Genomic DNA, 23726 nt, shown 5'->3' on the forward strand with positions numbered 1-23726 from the left:
GGTAAAGAAGTTCATTTCCTGGCAGGTACAAGAAAGGGAGGATATTTTGGAGACTTTGAGAAGAGAGAAAGCAACCAAAATATGTAGTTATTAAAGGGAGACTCTGGCAACTATTTATTTGGCTCTTTAGCCTCAAGATGCTGTTACAAGTTCAATCTGAAGTATCCTTATGAAAAGTTCCAGTTATAGAAGCTTTTAAAAAACCTATATGATCAATTGCTACTCTTGCTGCACTGTGTAAATAATCAGACCAAGTTCACTAAGACTAAACTTATTTATTATTTATTATTTTTAAAAGATTTTATTTATTCATAAGAGACACAAAGAGGGAGGCAGAGACATAGGCAGATGGTGAAGCAGGCTCCCCTCTGGGAGCCCAATGTGGGACTCATTCTCAGGACCCTGGGATCATGACCTGAGCTGAAGGCAGATGCTCAGCCACTGAGCCACCCAGGTGCCCTAAAACTATTTTATTTTAGTTGCCTGGTTTGCTAAACTAAACTTATTTGGTGCCTATGACCCTATGTGCCGCTTGTGAAATTAGCAGAGATGTTCAATCTGCAAATCAAGAAAATCTCTCCTACACTAGTGCCTGCCCTCGCTTATATGAAGGTGCTTCAAGCGTGACATTTGTGCAGGTGCGTGTAGATGGGCCTGAGCTCCACAGGCTTTGAGGGCCCCCGGCTGCTGCAAACTGGCAAACCAGATGCCTATGTGCATGTGTAGGCCACGCAGGTCAGGCTTAAGCAGACACTTGGAAAAAGAAGTGACGGGAGAGGGTGGGTCCTGGGAATGGGCTCTTGGTGGTTCACCATAGCTGCTGAATTCCAACCCCAGTCCACACAAATACACATATTCCCTAAAGGTAAAGCTGGAGGATTCTGGATTGCTTTACCAGGACAGGGCCAAAGGGGCTGGCCACCAATAACGGACACCTGACTTGGATTGCTGAGTTCTGGACTCCATCAGGCAGCCAGCACAAAAGGGGGTGACTGTTGCTAGTGTAAGGCAGCTCCTTAGATTTTCAGAGGGTGGGCTCTCCTGAGGCCGTTAAGAAGGTTGGGGTTCAGCCAGAGCTCCGAGACCTTGGGTGGCCCTGCACCCCAGGACCAGCTGACAGGGGCAGAGTGCACAGTGCTTTTAAAACGCCTACATGATCAATTGCTACCCTCACTGCACTTATGTAAATAATCAGGCCACGTTTACTTCACAGGTTAGGGTAGCTAGGGGCCTGGAGCAGGACAATGTTGGATGAGGCTGGGTTACAGGAGCATTCTGTAGGGAGAACTGGGCGTCCTTCTACTTCCAAGCATTAATTTGCACAAGTGCACGTGTTCCTGTGGAAGCAGAGTTGGAGAAATCCAAATGGCCTTGGAAGGGAAGAGCCTGGAATGTTGGCCAAGGTATCCTCCAATAATAGACTCTTGGGAGCCCAGATCCCATCAGGCAGCCAGTCCCAATGTGGGGCCTGAGAGTTGCCATTATAAAGCTGCTGCCTCAGGGGCCCCTGGGTGGCTCAGTCAGTTAAGCCTCTGCCTTTGGCTCAGGTCATGATCTCAGGGTCCTGGAATCAAGCCCCACATCGAGCTCCCTGCTCAGCTGGGAGCTCCCTTCTCCCTCTGCTGCTTCCCCTGCCTGTGCTCTCTTACTTTCACTCACTCTCAAATAAATAAATAAAATATTTAAAAAAAAGAAAAGAAAAGAAAGTGGCTGCCTCAAAGATATTTGGCAGGGGTGAGGGTGGTGGTGGTCTCTTTAACCTGGAGGTTTATCAGGTAGTTGGGAATGGCCTTAACTTCCACAGGCCTGCAGGGCTCCTGCAGCCAAAGACCAGCTGACAAAGTGCAGACTAGACATGCATGAGACTTGTAGGTCAGGGTGGCCAGGGACCTGGAGCAGGGCGATGTCTAGGGAGGCCAGTCATGGCGGGGCACCATTGAAGGTGCCTGGCATCTGCCTGATTCCAAGGCCTGACTATACAAATATGCATATTCTCTTTGAAGGCAGAGCTGGAGAAATCTGGACTAACTTACCAGATTTGGATTGGGCAGGCTGGCTTTGGTACCCTCCAATAAGAGACACCTGGGAGCCTCCATTACTGTGTAGCCTGGGACCCCAAGCAAATGGTGAATCCACATGGGGACTGGCTAATACTCATTTTTTAAAAAAATATTTGATTTACTTATTCATGAGAGACACAGAGTGAGGCAGAGACATAGGCAGAGGGAGAGGCCACTCTCCCAGGCCACTGGGAGCCCGATGTGGGACTCGATCTGTGGACCCCAGGATCACACCCTGAGCTGAAGGCAGACACTCAACCCCTGAGCCATCCAGGCATCCCTGGCTAATACCCATTTATTGGCTGCCTCACAGTGATGTTCAGGGGTGGGCTCCCTCTACCCTTGAAGCAAATGCCGGGGGTTAGGGATGGGCCCTTGGTTCATAAGCCTCTGGCTAAGGGTGACTGACAGGGTATGAATTGTTCATGTCAGGTGATACAGCTTAGGGACCTAACACAGGGCAAATGTTGGGCAAGGCCAGGTCACAGGAGCAGGCTAGTGGGGGTTCCTGAAATCTGCCTAGCTCCCAGTCCTAACCTGTGTAAGTGCACATATTTGTCCGAAGGCTGTTGTGTTTCGCAAGGAAATAATGTTCATAGACTGATTTGTCTTTGCCAACGATGTATTGACAGTGGCTCACTATGAGAATTTCACAAGCCAATAGCATACAGGATAATGTCTTTTAATTGGCCAATAAAGAAACAACATACTTCCAAAACAATGTTAGATTAGTCACACTATTGTCCAGGCAAGGGAAGAGAGAAGGAGTAAACCCCAAATGTAATTGATGTGTACTTCTATATGAGTTGGTGTTTGGGAGACATGGTTTAGCCAACTGAGAGCTGAAGTGTGGCTGCAAAAGTAAGAGTCCTGTGTTCTAGAGCACACTGGAAGGGAACGATGGTGCTGGTGTTTATGGCCAGAAGATGTTATTAAAGGGCTGGTTGGATAGCTTTCTCCACTAGCTGTAAAAGAGTCCCTGTTAGCACTGTAGGAGCTAATTGCTGCCGGGACTCAGAGAGCTTAGATCAGCAAAATGTCGCCTTGCCCAGACCCAGCACCCTTGGATCATAGGGGTAGTCTCAGCACTGTCACTCTATATAGACCAAACGGCCCCTTGCTATAGATGCCTCTTCCTATGGTTTTGTTGGTAAACCCTGATGATGTCCTGACTCAACTTGGTTCATTCTTTTATTTTTACTTACTTACTTATTTTTTTGTTCATTCTTTTATTAAAACAACTTTTTAATTGTTTTATTTTTAAAATTAAAACAATTGTAATTGCTTAATTTAAAACATTTTTTAATTCTAAAAACAACAGTTTTGTTTTTGTTTTTGAGGTTATTTGAAATCATGTCAAACCAGTATAAAGCAATCAACTCTGTAATCTCAAATCACTCCCACGCTATTAGGTCCTTAGACCTAATGCCCAGTACAGATCTAAGTTCATAAAAATTGCAATCCACTCCTTGATTCTGCATCGCTTTTAATCTTAATCATAAACATTTGGTCAATTTTGGGGAGTGTTTTCCCTTTGGTTCTTTTACACCATAGTTTGATGTCTAGTTTAAAGCACTGTGTTCCTGATATTACTTATATATAAGCATCCCAAAGAACTCATTAACATGGTACCATATCCAATCACCAAATGACCAAAACTTAACCTTCTTAAACCTCTCAATTTAACTTCCTTGACAAATAAATTTCTAAATAGAGATAGTTTTTATAAAGCTGCAAGGGAACATCGCATAGCACTAGCAAGTGTGTGTTGGCCTGCTATAGCATCAGAATTCAAGGCTGTCTTATTTTAGGGATGCATGTTTTTGTTCTCTTTAATTCCTTCAACACCTAACTGACCTCAGGGTGGAGAGAACCCTTCCTAGGAAAGTCCTTCTAGAATGCCGACCTTTAACTGGCTACTGTCCGTGCTCATGTACACTTACCATTGGCTAGGATCCCAGGTATCAGTGGGCAGGCTAGTGAGGCTTCAGCATGTCCCTTACTGGCCAGAGGCTGCCACAGTCAGCTTGCTTAACCCAGCCCTGGAGAGGCAGCTTAGGGGACTCCAATCTGGACCTCAGTAGGAGAAATATGCCCTATTCTCAGTAGGAATATGCCCTTTTGTGTAAGTTAAGGCTTGGGATCAAGTAGATCCCATGGGTCAAGAACCCATTCCTGTGACCCAGCCTCTCTACACCCTTTCCCTGGCCAGGTCCTTGGCTACCTTGATCTGCACTGCTGGTGCGGGCACAGTAACAGGCAATATACTGGAAAGCTAGTAAAGTGCAGTCCCATCCCTTCGAGCCTGTGGAGCTCTGACCCTGCCCCAATCAACTGCAGATCTGAAGATGTGGAGGGAGACCTCCTTCCCCAAATCATTTTGAGAGGCCAGCTCCAGATTGAAGACAGTCAGAGTCCATGTGGACCTGCAGCCTGATGGCTCCTGGGTTGAACAGGCAACCAGGACTCCTAGATGTCTCCTAATGGACTGATACTCTGTCCTGCATGACTGGCTGTCTCTCAAGTGGGAGTTGAAAAGTCAGTTTTGGTCTCCTCCAGAAATTAGGTCACCCAGGTGTCCCTGATTATATGGTACCCTCACCAGCCCTCTCAACACAGCCCTGTGAAGGCAGTACCCCAATCTTGAGCCCTGCCTTTGGAAGACATATGCCCATTCTGTAAGTTAGGGTTTTTTTTTTTTTAAAGATTTTATTTATTTATTCTCGAGAGATAGAAGGAGAGACAGAGCCAAAGACACAGGCAGAGACAGAGCCAGAGACACAGGCAGAAGGAGAAGCAGGCTCCATGCACCGGGAGCCCGACGTGGGATTCGATCCTGGGTCTCCAGGATCGCGCCCTGGGCCAAAGGCAGGCGCCAAACCGCTGTGCCACCCAGGGATCCCCTAAGTTAGGGTTCTGAACAAGACAAATGCCTTGGGTCCCTGTAATCCTGCTCCTGTGACCGGCCTTCCCTGGTCTGTTCCGTTGCCTGTTTCCGATCCCCAGCTATTACTGATCTGCTCTGAACACCCATGTGCAGTATGCACCCCTTCGGCTGGGGTTAAGCAGTGCAGCCCTCTAGTTCTTCAGGCCTGGGGTGGCTCACAACCACCTATGTAACTGCCAACAATACAATTGTACTGTAATAGCTGGTCCCCATCCCTTAGAAATCATCCCGAGGCAGCTTCTGCTAAGTTGCTATAGTCAGTGCCCATTTGAACTTGCAGCTTGACAGAGTCTCAGTCTTCTCCAGAAACCAGGGCTCCCTGGTATCTCTTTTTAGATAATACCCTGTTCAGCCCTTGGGGCCCAATCTTAGGAAGGATCCAACCTGTACTGATCAGTGCCCTGTTCCTGATCCTAGGCTTCCCTGAACTGCAGGGCATGCACACACACAGTATATAACCTTTCATCCTGCCTTAGGCAGCAGGGCTTTCTCCAGAGTCTCCAGAATGGCAGGGCCCATCCCCTGAACATCACCGTGAGGTGCAGCTATAAATTGATGACAGTCTGTCCCCATTTGGACTACTGCCGATGTAGAGTCAGGCTTCTCCAGCAACCAGGGCTTCCAGTGGTCTCTTACTGGGTGATATTCTGATCAGCCCACCTTACCCAGCCCTGGCAAGTCAGTTGAGTTCCTTCTAGATCTGTTGTCAGGGGAATAGAAGATATTGGGTAGGTTAGTTCTTGGAATTGTTTTCTGATTTATTTTCTCTTTTGTAGTAATATTATATTTTAGATTATAATTAGCTGTTTGAAAACAATTTTTTATAGCATAGGATGATATCCTAAAAATTGACTATAATCAGGCAGAAATTTATATATTTTTCCAAAGAGGAGAAATCATTATGTTTCAGAGTAAATTGGGCCCTAAATAAAAGGTGGCTCAAAGCATACTGAATATGTAAATACTAAGAATTTGTTTTAACCTTTGTACTAGATATTAAGATCTTATGAGATTAAAAAAAAAAAATCAGGGGATCCCTGGGTGGCTCAATGGTTTAGCGCCTGCCTTCCACCCAGGGTGTGGTCCTGGGGTCCCGGGATCAAGTCCTGCGTCGTGCTCCCTGCATGGGGCCTGCTTCTCCCTCTGCCTGTCTCTGCCCCCGCCCCCCCCCCTCTCTGTGTGTGTCTCTCATGAATAAGTAAAATCTTAAAAAAAAAAAAAAAAAACCATTGTTTTTTTTTTTTTTAATTTTTTATTTATTTATGATAGTCACAGAGAGAGAGAGAGGCAGAGACACAGGCGGAGGGAGAAGCAGGCTCCATGCACCGGGAGCCTGATGTGGGATTCGATCCCGGGTCTCCAGGATCGCGCCCTGGGCCAAAGGCAGGCGCCAAACCACTGCGCCACCCAGGGATCCCAAAAACCATTGTTTTCTTAAGCTCAAAACCATACAGATGATTCAGCTGACTGGGAAGAAGCTCACCTACCTTTCAGAACTGTCTTCTAAAAAATTAGTGTTTTACATTATTTTTCAGAACCTATGTCTGGTTCTACAGGAAGTTGAGCATGTACATATCCAACATTGAGTGCAAGAAGGTATTGTGAAACTACTGACGGGAATTATTTAGAGATTTTGCAAAACTCTTTGAACTTTGTTATTTACTGGATGGCAACAATTAACTAGCTTCGTTGTAATGCACTTGAATTCAGGGTTACACCCATAACTGCCAATGAAGCAGATTTGCAACCCCAAACAACACAACTGGAAGATTGCATTAATATGCCATTGAGAATATCTAATATGTGGTTACTAGTCAATGTCATTCTCATCTTGTAGGCTTCTTGTTCTCATGGACAAGGTAAGGTGAAGCAGATCTGAACACTTCCCTCTTAAATATATCTACTTAAATATAGTTTTGATTGAATTGACTGGCAGAAATAGACTGTGTTGTTAGACAGTAATAAAGAATGCATTTTTGTAAAAATTGTTACATATTCACTGAAGACTAAAATAAAAAATATGTTTTCTGTTTTCTGGGTTCTACAGCATGAAAGGCCACTTAATTTTGATTATGGATGTGTGTAAGTATGTTCATGAAAACTTAACTAGAAGATATGTCACAAAAAACTAGCTTGTAACTCCAAAATGTATCTAGGATTCTCATATAATGCAAGGAAACTTTGGGGTGTGATGAATATCCTCATTATCTCATGTATGATGATGGTTTTATGGATTTATAGTCAAACCTCATCAAATCATACATTTTAAAATGTGTATAGTAATTTTAAATATTTAAATATTAGGTATTGCAATTATACCTCAATACAGCTGCTAACCATCATTAATGTTACCATCAATTTAATATTTTAAGAAAATGAGCTTGGGTAATAGGCACATCTCTTTTAATAAAAAGTAGAATATGTTCTTAATTCCTTGTGGAATGCCAACAAGGTTTAATTCATTTTTCTGAGATCGTTGGCAAATGTTGAAAATAAAAGAAAGTTTAAAATCATTTCTATTATTAAAATTATAAATTCTTCATTATAGTTTTTAAAAAAATCTGTCATTTTATTTTATTCTCTGGTCCTCTGTTTCCAAGTTACTGTAAATGAAACCTCTAACGAACTTTGTGGTACCTCACTAAATACCAGGTATGAATGCAATATGCATCACTATGTGTTATTCCTTTCATAATTTGTTACATGTTGGGTTTGTGTGTTATTTAAGTCTGTATCTGGGAAATCTTCATTATCAACAACAATGAACAGCAACACAACAAAGCCTCCTGTCCAGTCCTAAATGTTTCAGTGCAAAGTACCCCAGTTCACCAATGGGGAGGGCTCTATTGGCAGTGTACTTGCGGAGGAGCTAGGTGGATGTGTTATTTGATTGTTCTTTTCTCCTAATTCCCAAATATATGTTAAATGGTCTAGTTCCCTACACTGGATTAGAATTAGCATTGAAAGGCTATTTCTAGATAAGAGAAATGGTAGAGGAAAGAGGATATGCAGATATGCAAGGGAAATGTGAAACATGGACAAACCTTGACCTGATATTTCAGCTGAAAATGAATCTTCTAGGGACTAGTGAACTCTTTCTAAAAGTGGCCTTTAGACTAAATGCCCTGCTCATTTATGCTATACCTATGTTTAGATGCCAAGGGAGAAAGCAACCCATGTAGTAGAAGAACTCTTCTGTGTAGATTGAAAAATCCTTGTGTATTCAACAGCATGGTTTTATTGTGCAATATATTGTCCTTCGTGTTGCAGTAGAGGCTGGAAAGGGAAGGAATACCACAGGCATGCCTCACACAGCCCTTCACTTAGAAAAGAAAACCACTTAATGAGGAGGAAGTCTATGTGAGGCCAAAGTTTTCACTATTCCTTTTATATTTGGTGTCTGGAGATTTCACTCACTGTCTTCTGAGAACAGCTATTTATTTATTTATTTATTTATTTATTTATTTATTTATTATTCATTCATTCATTCATTCATTCATTCAGCTAGCTAGCTAGCTAGCTATACATTTAAAGTGATGTGAGTACTATTTTTTCCAGGTTGGTAGGTGTTTCATGACTGCAGATTTCTTAGGAAACCTAGTTCTTCATCTGATAGCAATAGAAAACCATATCTTTTTTTTTAAATGAAAACTCAGAGTTTTAAATTAAAATTGCACAGTCATCCATGGTTTATGACCATTTTCCTCACGTTTGTGTCATTTGTATGGCTGATTTCCAATTTTTAAAAATATGAAGTGAATAACTTTTAATAATGTGTCAACTCCCTTAAACTGAAACACCTGGGTGGCTCAGTGGTTGAGCATCTGCCTTTGGCTCAGGGTGTGGTCCTGGAGTCCTGGGATGGAATCCCACATTGGGCTCCCCTTGAGGAGCCTGTTTCTCCCTCTGCCTATGTTCTCTGCCTCTCACTCTTTCTCTGTCTCATGAATAAATAAATAAAATCTTAAAAAAAACCCCAACCAACCAACCAACCAAAAAAAAAACCTCCCTTAAGCCAACTAGCCAAAATGAAAGTTAGAATCCCTACAAAAAAAATCTATAGCTGATTATTATGGTGATTATTTATATAATTGTTATATTTATTATTTTATAATTATTATGAATCACCTTATTCCCCCCCAGCACTTTGAGTAACCACCACCCAGTAACACCTGGTCACTATTTCCTTACTTTCTCTCTATTCAGTGTGCTTGCCTCTGCATATACTTCTAAAAGGTGTATTTAATTTTAATTTTTTTTTTATCAAGGTGGATCATCCTGTATGTACACTTTGGGGCATCAGTTTGTACAAGTAATATTTATTGAATTCCAAAGTATCACCTACATTTTATTTCATTTATTTATTTTTTTAAGTGGTCTCCATGCCCACCGTGGAACCCAATGCAGGCCTCGAACTCATGACCCTGAGATCAAGATCTCATGTGCTGAGACCAAGAGTTGGATGCTAAACCAACTGAGCTACCCAGGCATACCTACATTTTAAAACAGCACTATGGGAGTTGTTTATATATCATACACAAAGCAATAAACTTATAAAACCAAAAGAAATGTTAGTTGATAGAAAAGCTATGTCTCAGAAGAAAACTTACACAATGTTATTTGTCTGTTATATTTCAGTAAGCTCAAAAAATCTTAATATTAAATTATTTAAAAATAGTGCAAAGGAAGCCAAAGACCATCAATAAAGTTCATTCCAAATTTTAAGCTAATATATAATATTGTTTTGTGAAGTTTCATATCACCAAAGGTAAAAAAGAACATTAAATAATAACCATGTTATCTACAAGAAACAGCTCACAAAGACTAAAAACTTCCTCAAAGTATACAATTGAAGAACAATTAATAGGCATTTGAAAAGACCTAAATACATTTATATTTTATACCATTCTGGAATAGGAAGGCACAACATCACAAAGCTATGAATGTTTTAATAAATTATTAAGTTTAAAGGTAATTTCAAATAAAAATAGGGTTATTAAAAGGAACTTGATAAGCTGATTTAAAAGGTCAAAGTTGGAAGATCAAAGCCTTACACCAGTCCCTTCCACAAGAGACAAATGAAGAAAAAAGATTAGGATGAAAGGCCATAAGTAGTTTTCTATACTTATAAATGACAGCCTACATTCTATCCTGTGACCTTTCCTGTGGAATGTACATATGAGCTTAAGAATGTGTAATCTGTTGCTGTTGGATAAAATGCTCAGTGTTTGTTTATAGATCCCATCTGGTCTAAGAGGTAGTTTAAGTCCATTGTTTTCTTGTTGACTTTCCATCTGGATTATCTATCCATCATTGATAATGCACTATTAATGTTCTCTACTATTAATGCATTGAGTATACCTCCTTTCAGATTTGTTTGTAATGCTTATTATATTTAGGTCTACAATGTTGAGTGCATGTATATTTATTATTTTATATCTTCTTGATGAGTTGACCTCATTCTTGTTAAATGATGACCTGCTTTGTTCTTGTAGTACCTTTGACTTAAAGTCTGTATTATCTAAGTGTAGATACACTTGCTTATTTTGTATTACAGTTGCATAGAATATCTTTTTCCATTTTGATTCTGTGTGTATTCTTAAAATTCAAATGGGTCTTCTGTAGGCAGTATATAGTTATGGTTTTGATTTTGTTTTCTTTCAGCCACTTCATGCCTTTAACTATAAATGGATTACTTTATATTATACATTATATTATAAGATATATTGCTTTAACTATAAATGGATTAATTTTCTAATCAAAAGTAATTATAGGTAAGGACTTACTGATGTTATCTTATTAATTGGGGGTGTTTTGCAGTTCCTTTAATCCTTTTTCCTCTCTTATTGTCTTTCTTTTTGTGAATGATGATTTTTCATCTTGGTATCTTTTAATTCCCCTTTCTTTATCTTTTGTATATCTACTTAGGTTTTTGCTCTGTGGTTACCATGAAGCCTGTTTCAAATATCGTATAGATATAACCCTTTTTTGCTAATGACAATTTAGTTTCTATTGTATATAAAAATTCTACCCTTTACTTCCTTCCAATATTGTGTTTTTCATGTCACAGTTTACTTCTTTTTATTTTCTATTTCCATTAAATTCTTGTGGTTATACTTATTTTTATTTCTTTTGTATTTCAGCCTTAATATTAGAATTAAGTGGTTAACACACCACCATATTACAGATTTAGAGTATTTTGAATCTGACTATACTTATCTTACAGTATGTTGTTTATTTTTATGTTTTCTTGTTATTGTGAAAGATACTCTTTAAACTTGAGAAAACTCCTTTCATCATTTCTTGTAAGGCTTCAATCATTGGCCATTAACAATAGATCCAATTTCTAATCTCTCTCCCCTACCTGGATGTTGGCTGGGTAGGACTGCAAGTTCCAACTCTAAAGATAGGGCTGGTTCCTTTGGCAACCAAAGGAACCTTCTAAAGGTTGCTGCATTAACATAACTAAAGACACCTTTATTACACTGGTCACTTAGGAAATTCCAAGCATTTTAGGAGCTCAAATGTGGGGACAAAGACTAAACATATATTATTATAAATCACAGCCTCACTATTAATATTGTACAAGTAAATTGGGATTGTGGTATATCGGCTGCATAGTATCTTAAAAGCTTTGTGCTGTTTGCTTAAAGAAATTTCCTTCTATTTGTGTTTGCAAGAATTCTGTTTATCATATTTTCTTTTTTGACCAAGTATGTGTGTTAGAATATATTGAATTATTATCACCATATCTACATCTGTTAAGATGTTTAGTCACTAATAACATTCTTTCTCCAGGCTTACAACTTTGTACTTTGCTAGTTTAGAAGGTAGATCATAATTTACAATGCTTTCACTGGGACCAAATCAATATTTCCCTTTACTGGAAGTTGATGGCAACTCTGTTATCTTGGGCCTCTCCTATTGTTAAACTAACAGGCATAGGAGTGAATTATGTACCCAAGCTGGGATATTGACTGAATTGCCAAAGAGTTATTGTTTCCTACTACATGATTATGAGAATGGGGAAATTATATTTGATTGCAGAAAATTCTCTGGGGTTTCTCTTTTCCATTTCTCTCTGTATCAATAAAGTTTAATAGAAAATATCAGCAACCTACTAAATGAAAGGTTGCTATGGACTCTGACAATTTGGAAATGAAGTTTGGTTAACCCCATCAGGTAGAGGACTTGGGCTAGTTTGGATGCTGGCTGAAGAGGAAGGAAAGATACAATGGGATGTAGAGAAAAATTATAATATTAATCACAGCCTAATCAATAAATTAATGAGGACTATAGCATTATATTTTTGTTTTGATTCTTATGGGTATATTTGTGTATTTTCAACTTTTTTCTTTCTTGATGTTATGCTTTGGTGAAAGGAAATGATTTAGCTTTTAAGATACAGGCTACCTCTGTGGGACTGTGGAGAAAGTAAGGTAACAACATCACCAAATATCCAGAGGATGTACTCTTGGAAGTTTTGACTCCCATTTATAGGAAGAGAACAAAAGCATCTTCAGTATAAGGAGGCAAATTTGATCTTGTTAGGTGGACTATCATTCCTGTTATTGTGATGAACAGTGGTGGATCACGTTATTTCATTGATGTCATCAAGCACCACACCCAAACTTCTATACACTGCTGTATACTTTTAAGATTGAGAGCATATAAACTAAATTTCTCATTATTCCTTTTTTGTTGGTTTTTATTGAGTTTTGCCTATAGGAGCAGTAGTAGGAAATCAGAAACAAGGAAGATCATTCTGGCTTTATCAGTGTGGCAGTTCCAACAGTAGTTATAAATCAATATATTCAAGTGGAGATTGAGTGATCCAGAGGTAATACTACCTTTGGAAGTCCTGCTAGTTTGTCCTTGTTCTTCACTAGACCCAGAACTACAAAACTCTTTCCAACAACAGAGCAACAGGTGCAAGCTTTAGGAGCCATCTTGAAAACAATAGAATCTTTTGCTTTGATATTATACTTATTATTCTTTATGTTCTCCAACTATTTCACCCTCCCATTTGATCTTGCAGACTTTTCTCACCTTTACAACTAATTACCTATATTTAATTCTCAATGGTAAAGATAGCTAGATTGGTTTCTGTTCCCTGACTGAATGTGATAATGCAATAAGTGAAAACAGAAAAGACATTCATTGTGTGCAAAGTTTAAGATGTGTGGAAAGCCAAATGGAAGTGAAGTAAGGTTTCTACATTTTACTTGATAACGTGTCAATACCAGGAGGGAGTGATAAACTATATATGTCTATATTAATACTTAGGCTACTACTACTAAAACTATACAAATAAGTATAGTCAACAATATAGATATGTCAAAATTGTTTTAAAATGTTGGAGAAACCCACAGGGAAGGCAAGAAAAGGAAATGGGAATGAGAAACAGAGAAAACACACACACAACAAATAATAAAATGGCTGACATAGGCTTTAATATAATAATAATTACTTTAAATGTAAATGGTACAAATACTTTAATTAAAAGACTGACAGGGGCACCTGGTTGGCTCAGTCAGTTGGGTAGCTGACTCTTGGTTTTGGCTTAGGTCATGATCTCAGGGTCCTGGAATTGATCCCTGAGTTGGGCTCCATACTCAGCTGGGGAGTCTGTGGAATCTCCCTCTCCCTTTGCTTGTGTGTGCTCTCTCTCCCTCAAATAAATACATGTTAAAAAAAAAAAAGGCTGATAATGGCAGGGTGGGCACATAAACAAGACCCAACTATAGGCTATCTATAAGAATTTCACTTCAAACTTGAAGATACGGTTTGACTCTAAGTAGAGGAGTGGAAAAAGTCCCTGGTTTGTTCGATATATTTCATTTGAAGCACTGGTGCTATTCTCTCAACTGCTCACTGCTCCCCAACTGCACAATTCATGAATCAGTACTCTGGATGCAGAAAGAGAGTAATGGACCTCCTTTGCAGCTGGGAAGCCTTGTGTTCACACAAACGCGCTCACTTTCATGTGCTGAGAAACCCTCTCTTGGCATTGGGCTATGACACGTTGTGGGAGAAATATTAGTGGTAAAGCCAAATTGACTCTCTTCAAAGCAACCAATCTTGGATCTTTTGCTGCAGTGGTGTGCTGGAACTTCTCTGCTGGACTCCTGAACTTCTACAAAATCTCTCTTATCCATTGGTAATTGTTTAAATTAGTGTTCTCCAGGGGCTCCTAGACTGTGATTGAGAGGAACTGGTGCTAGTTCATGGGCTATTTCAGGATCTGTACAGCAGAGCCAAGGTCTGTGTACCTATTACTATGTACGTGGGTGGGTGAGACTCATTCCCAAGTCCTTTAGTGTATGGTGCTAGTTACAGAGTAAAAGCCAAATGGGGCTGTAGCCCAATTCTCCAGATTATGGAGCTGTCTCTGTGTTTCTAGCCAGGACCACAGTTGGCAAATTGGCTGTCTAGGACCAGGCATGGGCAGGCCCGTCTTCTTCTTTTTTTTAAAGATTTTATTTTTTTAATTCATGAGAGAGAGGCAGAGACATGGGCAGAGGGAGAAGCAGGCTCCCTGCAGGGGAGCCCAATGCGGGACTCGATCCCAGGACTCTGAGATCATGCCCTGAGCCAAAGGCAGATGCTCAACCACTGAGCTACCCAGGTGGCTTCAGGCCTACCTTCTTAAAACAACTCTCTTTGTTCTTGGACTGCACTAGAGTTTCACGATCTCCTACTTGGATCCCACATCTCCCACAAAGGTACTTTTGTCTATAAATAGATGTCAACTTGTTGGGGTACATATGGTGAGGCATATTTTATCTATCATCTTGCTGACATCACTCATTCCTTGTGCTGTTGATGCTGGCAGGCTGGGTCCAGGGACCCAGAAGAAGTCCCACAGGACCAGCTAAGATCCTTGGCATTGTGTAGGTTGGAAGTCAAACATGAGCCGGCAGGACGTGAAAGCAGAGTTTACTGAAGATATGGAGAGAGCAGTTACATTGTCTGGGAGATGAGTCTTGTATTTTTTGGGGGTCTGGGTTTTTTTTTTTAATCGAGGATGGTGGTCTGGACTATGCATCTCCTCAGGCTTCCAGGAACTGGTTAGAACAAAAACGAGAGTCCAAGTATGATTCCTTGGAACCAGGAGGCCTTGGCGTCAAGAGGTTTAGCCCCAGTGGTCTCAAATATGCATATGATAACACAATCGGGTCATTTTCACTTGGTCCTTTCTTAGATGTCATCTACTTTAGAGAAGTCATCAATTTCTTGTCCCTTACAAAGAGGACATATGCTATTTGCTTGACAAGATATGCATAAATTGGCATGGGGGTGCAGGACCTAGCAAGAATAGAAGCAGGAAAAGGAACAAAAACCAGATTTTTATAGAGGCCTTCAGGTTCCCTGTCTCACTATTTTTGTTTTTATTTCTTAACATTTTTTGTTCTTTTTGTTTGGAGTTTCTTGTTATTTGGCTTGATTTTCTAGGAAACATTTTCCTCATAATTCCATATTTTTCATGTTTTATTTTTTATTCAGAGAGTGTTTTGGCTTTTCTTTTTCCTGCTAGTGACTTAATAACTTACAATTTTTTTTGACAACTACATGTTTAGTTTCCAAATGTCCATTTTAAAAAATCATCTTTATGCCAGTATGAATTACATACAATAAAACTCACACATATTGGTGTGTAGGCCAATGATTTGTCAAACGCATATCTCTATGTAACCAGAAACCCAGTCAAGCAAGAGACAGTTTCCATCTTCTGACCCGTTCTATTCTTCTCTTGTCATTCAGTCTTCCCCACTAACACCACACCAGGCAGCTGATATTCTTGTTAATATAGATTAGCTTTCCTTTTCTGCAGTTGTGTATCAATGGTTTTATAGAAATGGATTCTAAAATCTGGCTGCTTTATTTTAGCATAATGTCTGTGACATTCTTCTGTGCTGTTTCTTGTATCAGTAGCTCATTTCTTTCCATCATGGACTCCTATATTATATATATATATATATATCATATATTATATGGATATAATTTGTTTATCCATTCTAATATGGGTGGACTTTTGGAGTATTTCCAGATTTGGGCAATTTTTTTCCAGGTTTAGGCACTTAGGATTGAGTTATTTGTGAACATTCAAATTAAAGTCTTTGAATGACCATATATTTACCTAAATGATAAATACTTAAAGGAAAAACAGTTGAATACCTAAAAGGAAAATTGCTGGGTTATGTGCATAATTAAATCTGTAAGAAGCTGCCATGCTGAATTTCAAGTTAACTAATATTTTACTTTCCCATGAGCAGTGTATGAGAATTCCAGTTGACTCTCATCTTTATTAACAAACAGGATGGTCAGGTTTTAAATTTTAACCACTATCATGTACATATTATGGTATATCATTTTGCTTTAATTTTACTTTGCTGGGTGACTAATGTTGGTGAACCCCTTTTCACCTGCTTTTTGCCATTGTTATATTTCCTTCTGTGAAACTTAATTTGTTCCCAAATGAAGTAGGTAGTTTGTCTTATAATTCAGTTGTAATAGACACTTTGATATTTGAGAAACAATTCCTTTATCAAGTATGTGATTTGCAAATATTTTTTCACATTTGTGTCTTATCTTTTAAGTTTCTAACAGTTTTATTTCCAGGAACATAGGGCTCAGCTTTCAATGAAATTCAAATTGACAGATTTTTAAATTATTTATTTTGTGCTCTACATAGGACATTTTTTTCCCAGCTTCAAAGTTGCAAAATTTTGTCATACTTTTTTTTCTGGAAAGTTTACATATGTACTTTTACATTCATGTCTATGATTGATTTCCAGGTATTTTGTATATGGAATAGGGTTCATCTTTTTTCTCATATGGATTTTCAGTTGTTTAGCACAATTTGTTGGAAATGGTATCCTTCTACTCACTGGATGACTTGTCATATTTGTCAGAAATCCCCTGAATATAGATGTGTATGTGTTTTTGTCTACTTCTGTACTTTTTATTCTTTCCCACAAATTTATATATTTATCCATATATCATGATGCCCTGCCTTGATTTACTGTAGTGTGAGTGCTCCAATTTGTTCTTAATTGTGGAAGGTAGAATAATGGCCTCCCCAACAATGCCCATGTCTAATCCCTGGTACCTGTGATTATGGTATCTTACATGGAGAAAGGAACATTTCAGATATCATTAATGTTAAAGGCCTTGAAATGGAGAAGTTATTCTTGACTTTCTAAATGGGCTCAGGGTCATACCATATGGAAAAGAGGAGGGGGATGGGGAGAGTCAGAGAGAGAGCAAGAGAGACAGACAGACAGAGACAGATGAGGTAGAAGAAGGATCAGAGAGGAAGTTGCTGACTTTAATGATGGAGAAAGACCATGAGCCAATAAATGCAAGAAGCCTCTAGAAGCTGGAAAAGATAAACAGATTTTTCCTTGGAGCCTCAAGAAAGGAACACAGTCCTGTAATACCTTGATTTAATTCAGTGACCTATCAATCAGATTTTGAACTGACAAAATTTTAAGAAGCAGATTAGTGTTGTTTAAGCCTGTAAGTATGTGGATTTTTTTGTAACTGCAGTAGAAAATTCATACAGTAATTTTTTATGTATTTTTGGCTTTTCTAGCTGTTCTCCATTTTCTTTGAGTTTTAGTATTACCCTGTTAATTTCTACAGAAAGCCTGCCAGGATTTTCACTGGAATTCAGTGAATCTGTGTATCACTTTAGCGATAGTTGATTGTAAAAATATTTTTTCCTCTAATTTAAGAACTTGTTTTAGCTCTCCATTTACTTAGGTCTCCTATAATTTTTCTCAGGAAGGTTATATAATTTTCACACTACAGGTCATGTACATGTTTTGTTAAATCTTTCCTTTTGTGGCACAGGATGTTTCTATTACTACTATTACAAATTTAAATTTTTGATTTTCCACTTCCCGTTATTATTGTATGAAAATACAACTTTATTTAATGTATTGACATTTTATCATGATCTTGCTTAATGTACTATTAGTTTGGTAGTATTTTTGTAGGTTCTATAGGTTATTACATCAATTATAGAGTTTCTGATGATTAAGAAGATTAACAGATTTACATTAGGCTTTGTAAAGGTTAAGGACATGGCAGGAGAGTAGGGAAATTTGACCACTTACAGGTATAGCTATCCAGTATCATTCCTCAGGACGTTCTTCACCTTTGGTTCCAAACCACCAAGATATATGAAAGGCATCTCATTTTCTTGAAGGCTAATAGACAAATTTACAAAAGTCTCATATGTCCTTATATATTTAAAACTAGTTTGTGTGACCAGTTAAACCAGGTGTAAGCCACAAATCTATATATTCCTACAAAATGTAGACAAGCTTGTACAGGGTATCTCCAAGGGAATTTTGTACAGCAAATTATAAATCACTAGGTACCACCTCCCATGCTTATCATGGCCAGGGGTTAGCATTGGGATTCTAGGCATATCTGGAAATAACCATAGAGCATTTTCATTCCACTTGTAAAATAATCCTATCCTTACACTGTTCATCTTCCTGATTCTGGGTCAAGCTTTCTTACGTACAAATTGCTCATGAATATTCTTTTTTTCCCCATGCATTTAAAATGACGTTTGTAGAATAGAAAAAGCAAAGAGGCAAGCACTAATGACACATAGGTACTGCTTTCAAGAAACACTTGAATTTTAACAAATATTCAAGCATAAACATGTTTCTGGCTTTGACAACTCTCCTACCTCCTTCCAGAACTGAAATTTGAACTTTGTGAAAGGTATTAGTAGAGTGATTTAATTTAATTGTAATTAATTTTACATTTCAAGATTTCTTGTTATGGAAGAGAAAATGTCTTACATAATAAACACATCAATCCTTTTAATTTAATTATCTATTTTTCTCTGGTATATATATATTATAACTACTAAGAAGTCTGGGATCTTAATCCACAAAATGCTATTCCAGTGTTCTAGAAAGGAGAACTATAAACTGTAATGGCCTCTTTTATTACTAGCATACTGTAATGTGTAAGTATAATTCAATTGAGAAAAATGTTCCTAAAATAAATTTTCAGAGGGTTTTAGTGATGAGAAAAAAAAAGCTGTCTAGAAACATTGTTTTCATTTTACTAACTATTTTAAGACAACAATTTATCAGGGGTCGTTTTCGATTAATTTTGTGTAGTGTTTAATTCATTGATCAGGCTTTTTGTTCTAGGGATGGGATTTACTATGGTAGGTTGTTTATGAACTAACATGATGAATAAAATCTTCAATTCTGTTGTGAATTAGAAACTTGTGATATGCCAGTACTTGTGAACGCCAGACTCAAAAGCGGTGGCACTAGGTTTCAGCTCAATGACCAGCTGGACTTTGAATGCTATGATGGATATGAAAGCAGACATGGACGAAGCATGGGCTCTATAGTCTGCAGTAACAGTGGTTGGTCTGATATTCCCATGTGCTATGGTAGGTACTGTTTTATCAGGCATTCTTCTTCTTTTTTTTTTTAGAATTAAAAAAATCTGTAATTGTTGAACGATTATGTTGTACACCTCCGTTGTCAACTATCCTTAAATTGAAAACAAACAAACATCTTTTGTCCTCAACTAGCAGTTATTGGTTATCTGGAAATAAGGCGTGTAAAAGAAAAAGTGAGTTAAAAATGCTATCTGTTCCTTTTTAAAAATTTTTGAATTATCTGGAGATACTAAGGCACAATAATTAAAATCAAGGTGAATGCTTCTGATTTAATGTAAACTGAGAAGAAAAGGTGTTCTGAAGCCCAGAGAGAATACTCTATCTCTAACACATTAATTAGTGTTACTAATTAGTACGTTAATGTGATGTTTCTGATGGGCCATGTACATCACAGATCTGTGATTAAAGTATAATTATTTTTGGTTTACTAAGTGAATGCCTTTAAATTATTTTAAACTTAGCTCTCCTTAATAACAGTTTCGTTTCTTTTTTTTTTTTTTTTTAAAAAAGATTTTATTTATTTATTCATGAGAGACAGAGAGAGAGAGAGAGAGAGAGAGAGAGAGAGAGGCAGAGACATAGGCAGAGGGAGAAGCAGGCTCCCCGTGGGGAGCCCAATGAGGGACTCTAACCCTAGACCCAGGGAAGGAAGAGGCTCAACTACTGAGCTGCCCAGGCATCCCAACAGTTTAGTTTCTTTCCACTTCCTCAGCTATTTTCCTCTCAAGTTTCTGCTTTCCCCCTCCTACCTTGAGAGTTCATTTTTGCAGGTCCCACGAGGAGCTCTTTATTTTCTGACTTTGACAAGTTCTGTGGACTATTGCATGAATCTCTTTGGTATTTGCCAAACAGCTGTCCAGGAGCTTGAATGTATGGGAAAATGAGTGGATGCCGAATGTGCAAAGCTTTGACAACAAAATAGTATTTGGGAAATATCTGGGTAAATGGATTCTAGTCATGATGAACAAACATGTGGGAACTTTATGAGCCGAGGCTAGATAAGAGGCAAAGGAAAGATTATTTAGTTTATATCAGGGCATCAGCATATAGATTAACTTTATCATTAATAAAGAACCATGAAAGAGTCTTTAAGGAAATTTGATTTGAAATTTGAACTTCTGAAAGTTGTTTTATTCCCCTCCCCCCTTCTTGTACACTATACTTGTGGTTGGCAAGAAAAAAATTCAGGAGTCTGTAGGATGAGAGAGGTGGGGATTGCATGGGGGTGATGGCTGAGTGGATGCAGAGCAGAGGACAGATTTGGGGTATACTTTGGTGGTAGAAAGGACAGAAAATATTACTAACTGTGTGTGTGAGAAAGAGTAAGATGACAAGGATTCATGTTTTATTTGATTTTTTTTTCAAGTAATCAGGTAAATGTCAGGGCCTTTCTGTGAAATGATGCTGGCAGGAGGAGGGGACTTTGGGGGGAATATCACAAGTTCTGACTTGGACACATTATGGCTGAGCTGTCGCAGACAATACAAGTTGAATATGTAACCTACAGAGTTGGTGAGATGGGTCTAGCCAGGAGATATACATTTGGGATTATCACCACATAAATAATGATATCAAGGACACCTGGATGGCTTAGCAGTTGAGCATCTGCCTTTGGCTCAGGGTGTCACGTTGGGGTCCAGAGATGAAGTCCCCCATCAGGCTGCCTGTGAGGAGCCTGCTTCTCCCTCTGCCTGTGTCTCTGCCTCTCTCTCTCTCTGTCTCTCATGAATAAATAAATAAAATCTTTTAAAAAATAATGATATTAAGTTGGAAAAGTATATAGAATGACAAGAACAGAGAGCTCAGGACTGAGCCCTGAAGCATTCTAACATTTAAGTGTTCGACAGAAGAGCAATAGGTAGCAAAGTCCACAGAAAAAAAGGAGGATATGGAAATTGGGAGGAAAGAATGTAGGAATGAATGTTGTCATGGATATGGAGAGAAGAAAATGACTAAAGGAAGAGAAAATACGCCAGAATGATTAAGGGTGGAGCCTGTGGGTCAGCCTGGATGGGCTCTCATTCTAATTCCACTACTTGCTAAGCATGTCTTAGGGCAACGTATCAAGCCTAGTTGAAGCTTTGTTGATTCCTCTTTATCCATAAAATGCTTTAAAATGTACAATATACAATTGTTCTAATATTTCAAAAGGTTGCTTTGGTTGTAGACAAAATAAATCAATATGTCTCTCTAGAAGACTGAATATGACAAATTTGGCTATGTAGAGGCCAACAATGGAAGGAATACATGGTGCAGAACTTAAACAGAGTTTCCTGAAGAAAAATGATCACTAAGAACTTCAGTACAGCATGTGGTCATAACTCTTTCAAGATGTTCATGTGAACATGTGGGATAGAAGGTGCATAATATTGCCACAGGAAATCATATGCCAAAGGGAAGATTCTTTTTTTTTTTTAAAGATGGAGGACATTATAGCCAAGCAAATGCTAAATAAGATATGATAGAGACTGAATGTGCGAGGTAGACATTTCCCTGTGGGGGTGGAGGGAAAGGGAACCAGAGCTCTGTGGAGGTTTCCTTGGCAACACAGCCACTTCTGACTTTGTAACAGGAAGAAGGAAGGAAAACAGATGTGTAAATCTCATGCTGGAGAGAAGCAGGAGCCGAATAGAAAAGGTGTACAATGGAGACTTTGAGAAAGGGGCACACAGTGAGTTTATTATTGGGATGAGATAGACTTGCTTACAAGTGTCTTGGTCCTAGTTAAAGGTGATCAATTCAGGCTGTCAATTAGCCCCCTATTTATGAGCTAGAAATAGGCCAGGAGAGAATGGTGAAACCCACAGACATGGCTCTACCTTTTGGGAACTCTCATTCCAATTTGAAAAAAACCCCAGTGAGTTAAGCCAAATAATAAATTGGATGATAAAAAAACATTTTAAGTCTACTTTATACACAACTGTGTTCAAGGAAACAGAAGAAGCCAAGAACTTAGGAAATGGCAGAGTGGGGATGGAGGGCTCTATTTTATATAGGATGGCATATGCACAAAGAAAAGCTGAAAAGCCTTCAAAATAGAGATGATGAGCAACAGCTGAAAAAAAACTTGAGCTGTTTAAAAAAATCCAAAGATCAAAACGTCTGGAGACTGGATTGTCAGGGGGAGAGAGATGTAAGTTATCTTGGAAGTGTAGGCAAGCAGTGCATCATGAAGAGATTGGATTTTATTTTAATTAAAAAGGAAGGCTCTTAAGATGATCATGAATTTCTTTTCTGAGTCAGGTTTTATGAAATCAGAAGCTTTTACAATTTTGAGGGGCCTTCTTTAAAAAAGAATTCAAAATCCTGAATATATAAATCCCAAAGTCTTTCCAATGTCATTGCATGTCAGAAAAATGGGATGGAGTAGGAGCTGAGGTGACAGGGATAGTAGCAAAAACTGATGTGGCCAATAAGGCTTTTGTTGCAGATTTGATAAAACTTATGACTTTGTGAACGCATTGGTAGGGATTGACCTGCCTGATAAGGTCTCCAAAAGTTGAATGAACAAATGACAGTTTAGTTTCAAATAACTTCTCTTGACCATGTAGCAGAAAATTGCACAAAGTTTGGCTCATATCTGAGTTTATTGTCCTGGGCATTCTCTCCTTTGGGGAGAGATTTCCAAAGAATTATTGTTGGGTGCCTGGGTGGCTTAGTCGGTTAAGTGTCTGACTTCTGCTCAAGTCCTCATCTCAGGGTGGTAGGGATTGACCTTGTGTTGGGCTCCATGCTCAGAGTACCTCTCCCTCTGCTTCTCTCACTCAAATAAATAAGTAAATAAATAAATAAAATATAAAAAAGAAGTATGTTTCCAGCAAACATGTTTCCAGCAATCTTAAATAAATGTACACTTAAAAAAAATTTGAACTAGCATTTCCAAGTATCAGTGCCTGGATTTATGATTTTGACTTTTGAACAAAGACAGATATCTCTAATTCAGGGTATGCCCATTCAAACTCTTCTTTATATTACATTTTAAAAGTCATTATCTGGGGTGCCTGGGTGGCTCAGCTGATTAAGCATCTGCCTTCAGTTCAGGTCAGGGAACCTAGGTCCTGGGATCAAGCCCTGCATTCAGCTCACCCTCAGTGGGGAGCCTGCTTTTCCCTCTGCCTGCTGTTCCCCATGCTTGTGCTCTCTCTTGCCCAAGTAAATAAGTAAAATCTTTAAAAAAATAGTCATTATCTTTATATAAATAGAATAGTTGGAAAATAGCCAATAGCTAAGATTTGTATTTATTATTATTATTTGGTGTTATTAGGGCAGC

The 23726-nt window shown here is 38.7% G+C and overlaps 1 protein-coding gene across 1 annotated transcript in view; it reads left to right on the forward strand.

The window, feature by feature from the left end:
• Positions 1–6708: 6708 nt before the first annotated feature.
• LOC121471541 (complement factor H-like) overlaps positions 6709–23726 on the forward strand; it is a 35103-nt gene continuing 18085 nt past the window's right edge. Inside the window, exons 1-2 of the mRNA XM_041722349.1 lie at positions 6709–6866; positions 19268–19444. Coding sequence (XP_041578283.1) covers positions 19279–19444 — 166 coding nt within the window. The 5' untranslated portion in view covers positions 6709–6866; positions 19268–19278. The remainder of the gene's footprint in view (positions 6867–19267; positions 19445–23726) is intronic.

The sequence above is a fragment of the Vulpes lagopus genome, chromosome 1 (assembly GCF_018345385.1).
Source record: "Vulpes lagopus strain Blue_001 chromosome 1, ASM1834538v1, whole genome shotgun sequence".
Classification (NCBI taxonomy): Eukaryota; Metazoa; Chordata; class Mammalia; order Carnivora; family Canidae; genus Vulpes; species Vulpes lagopus.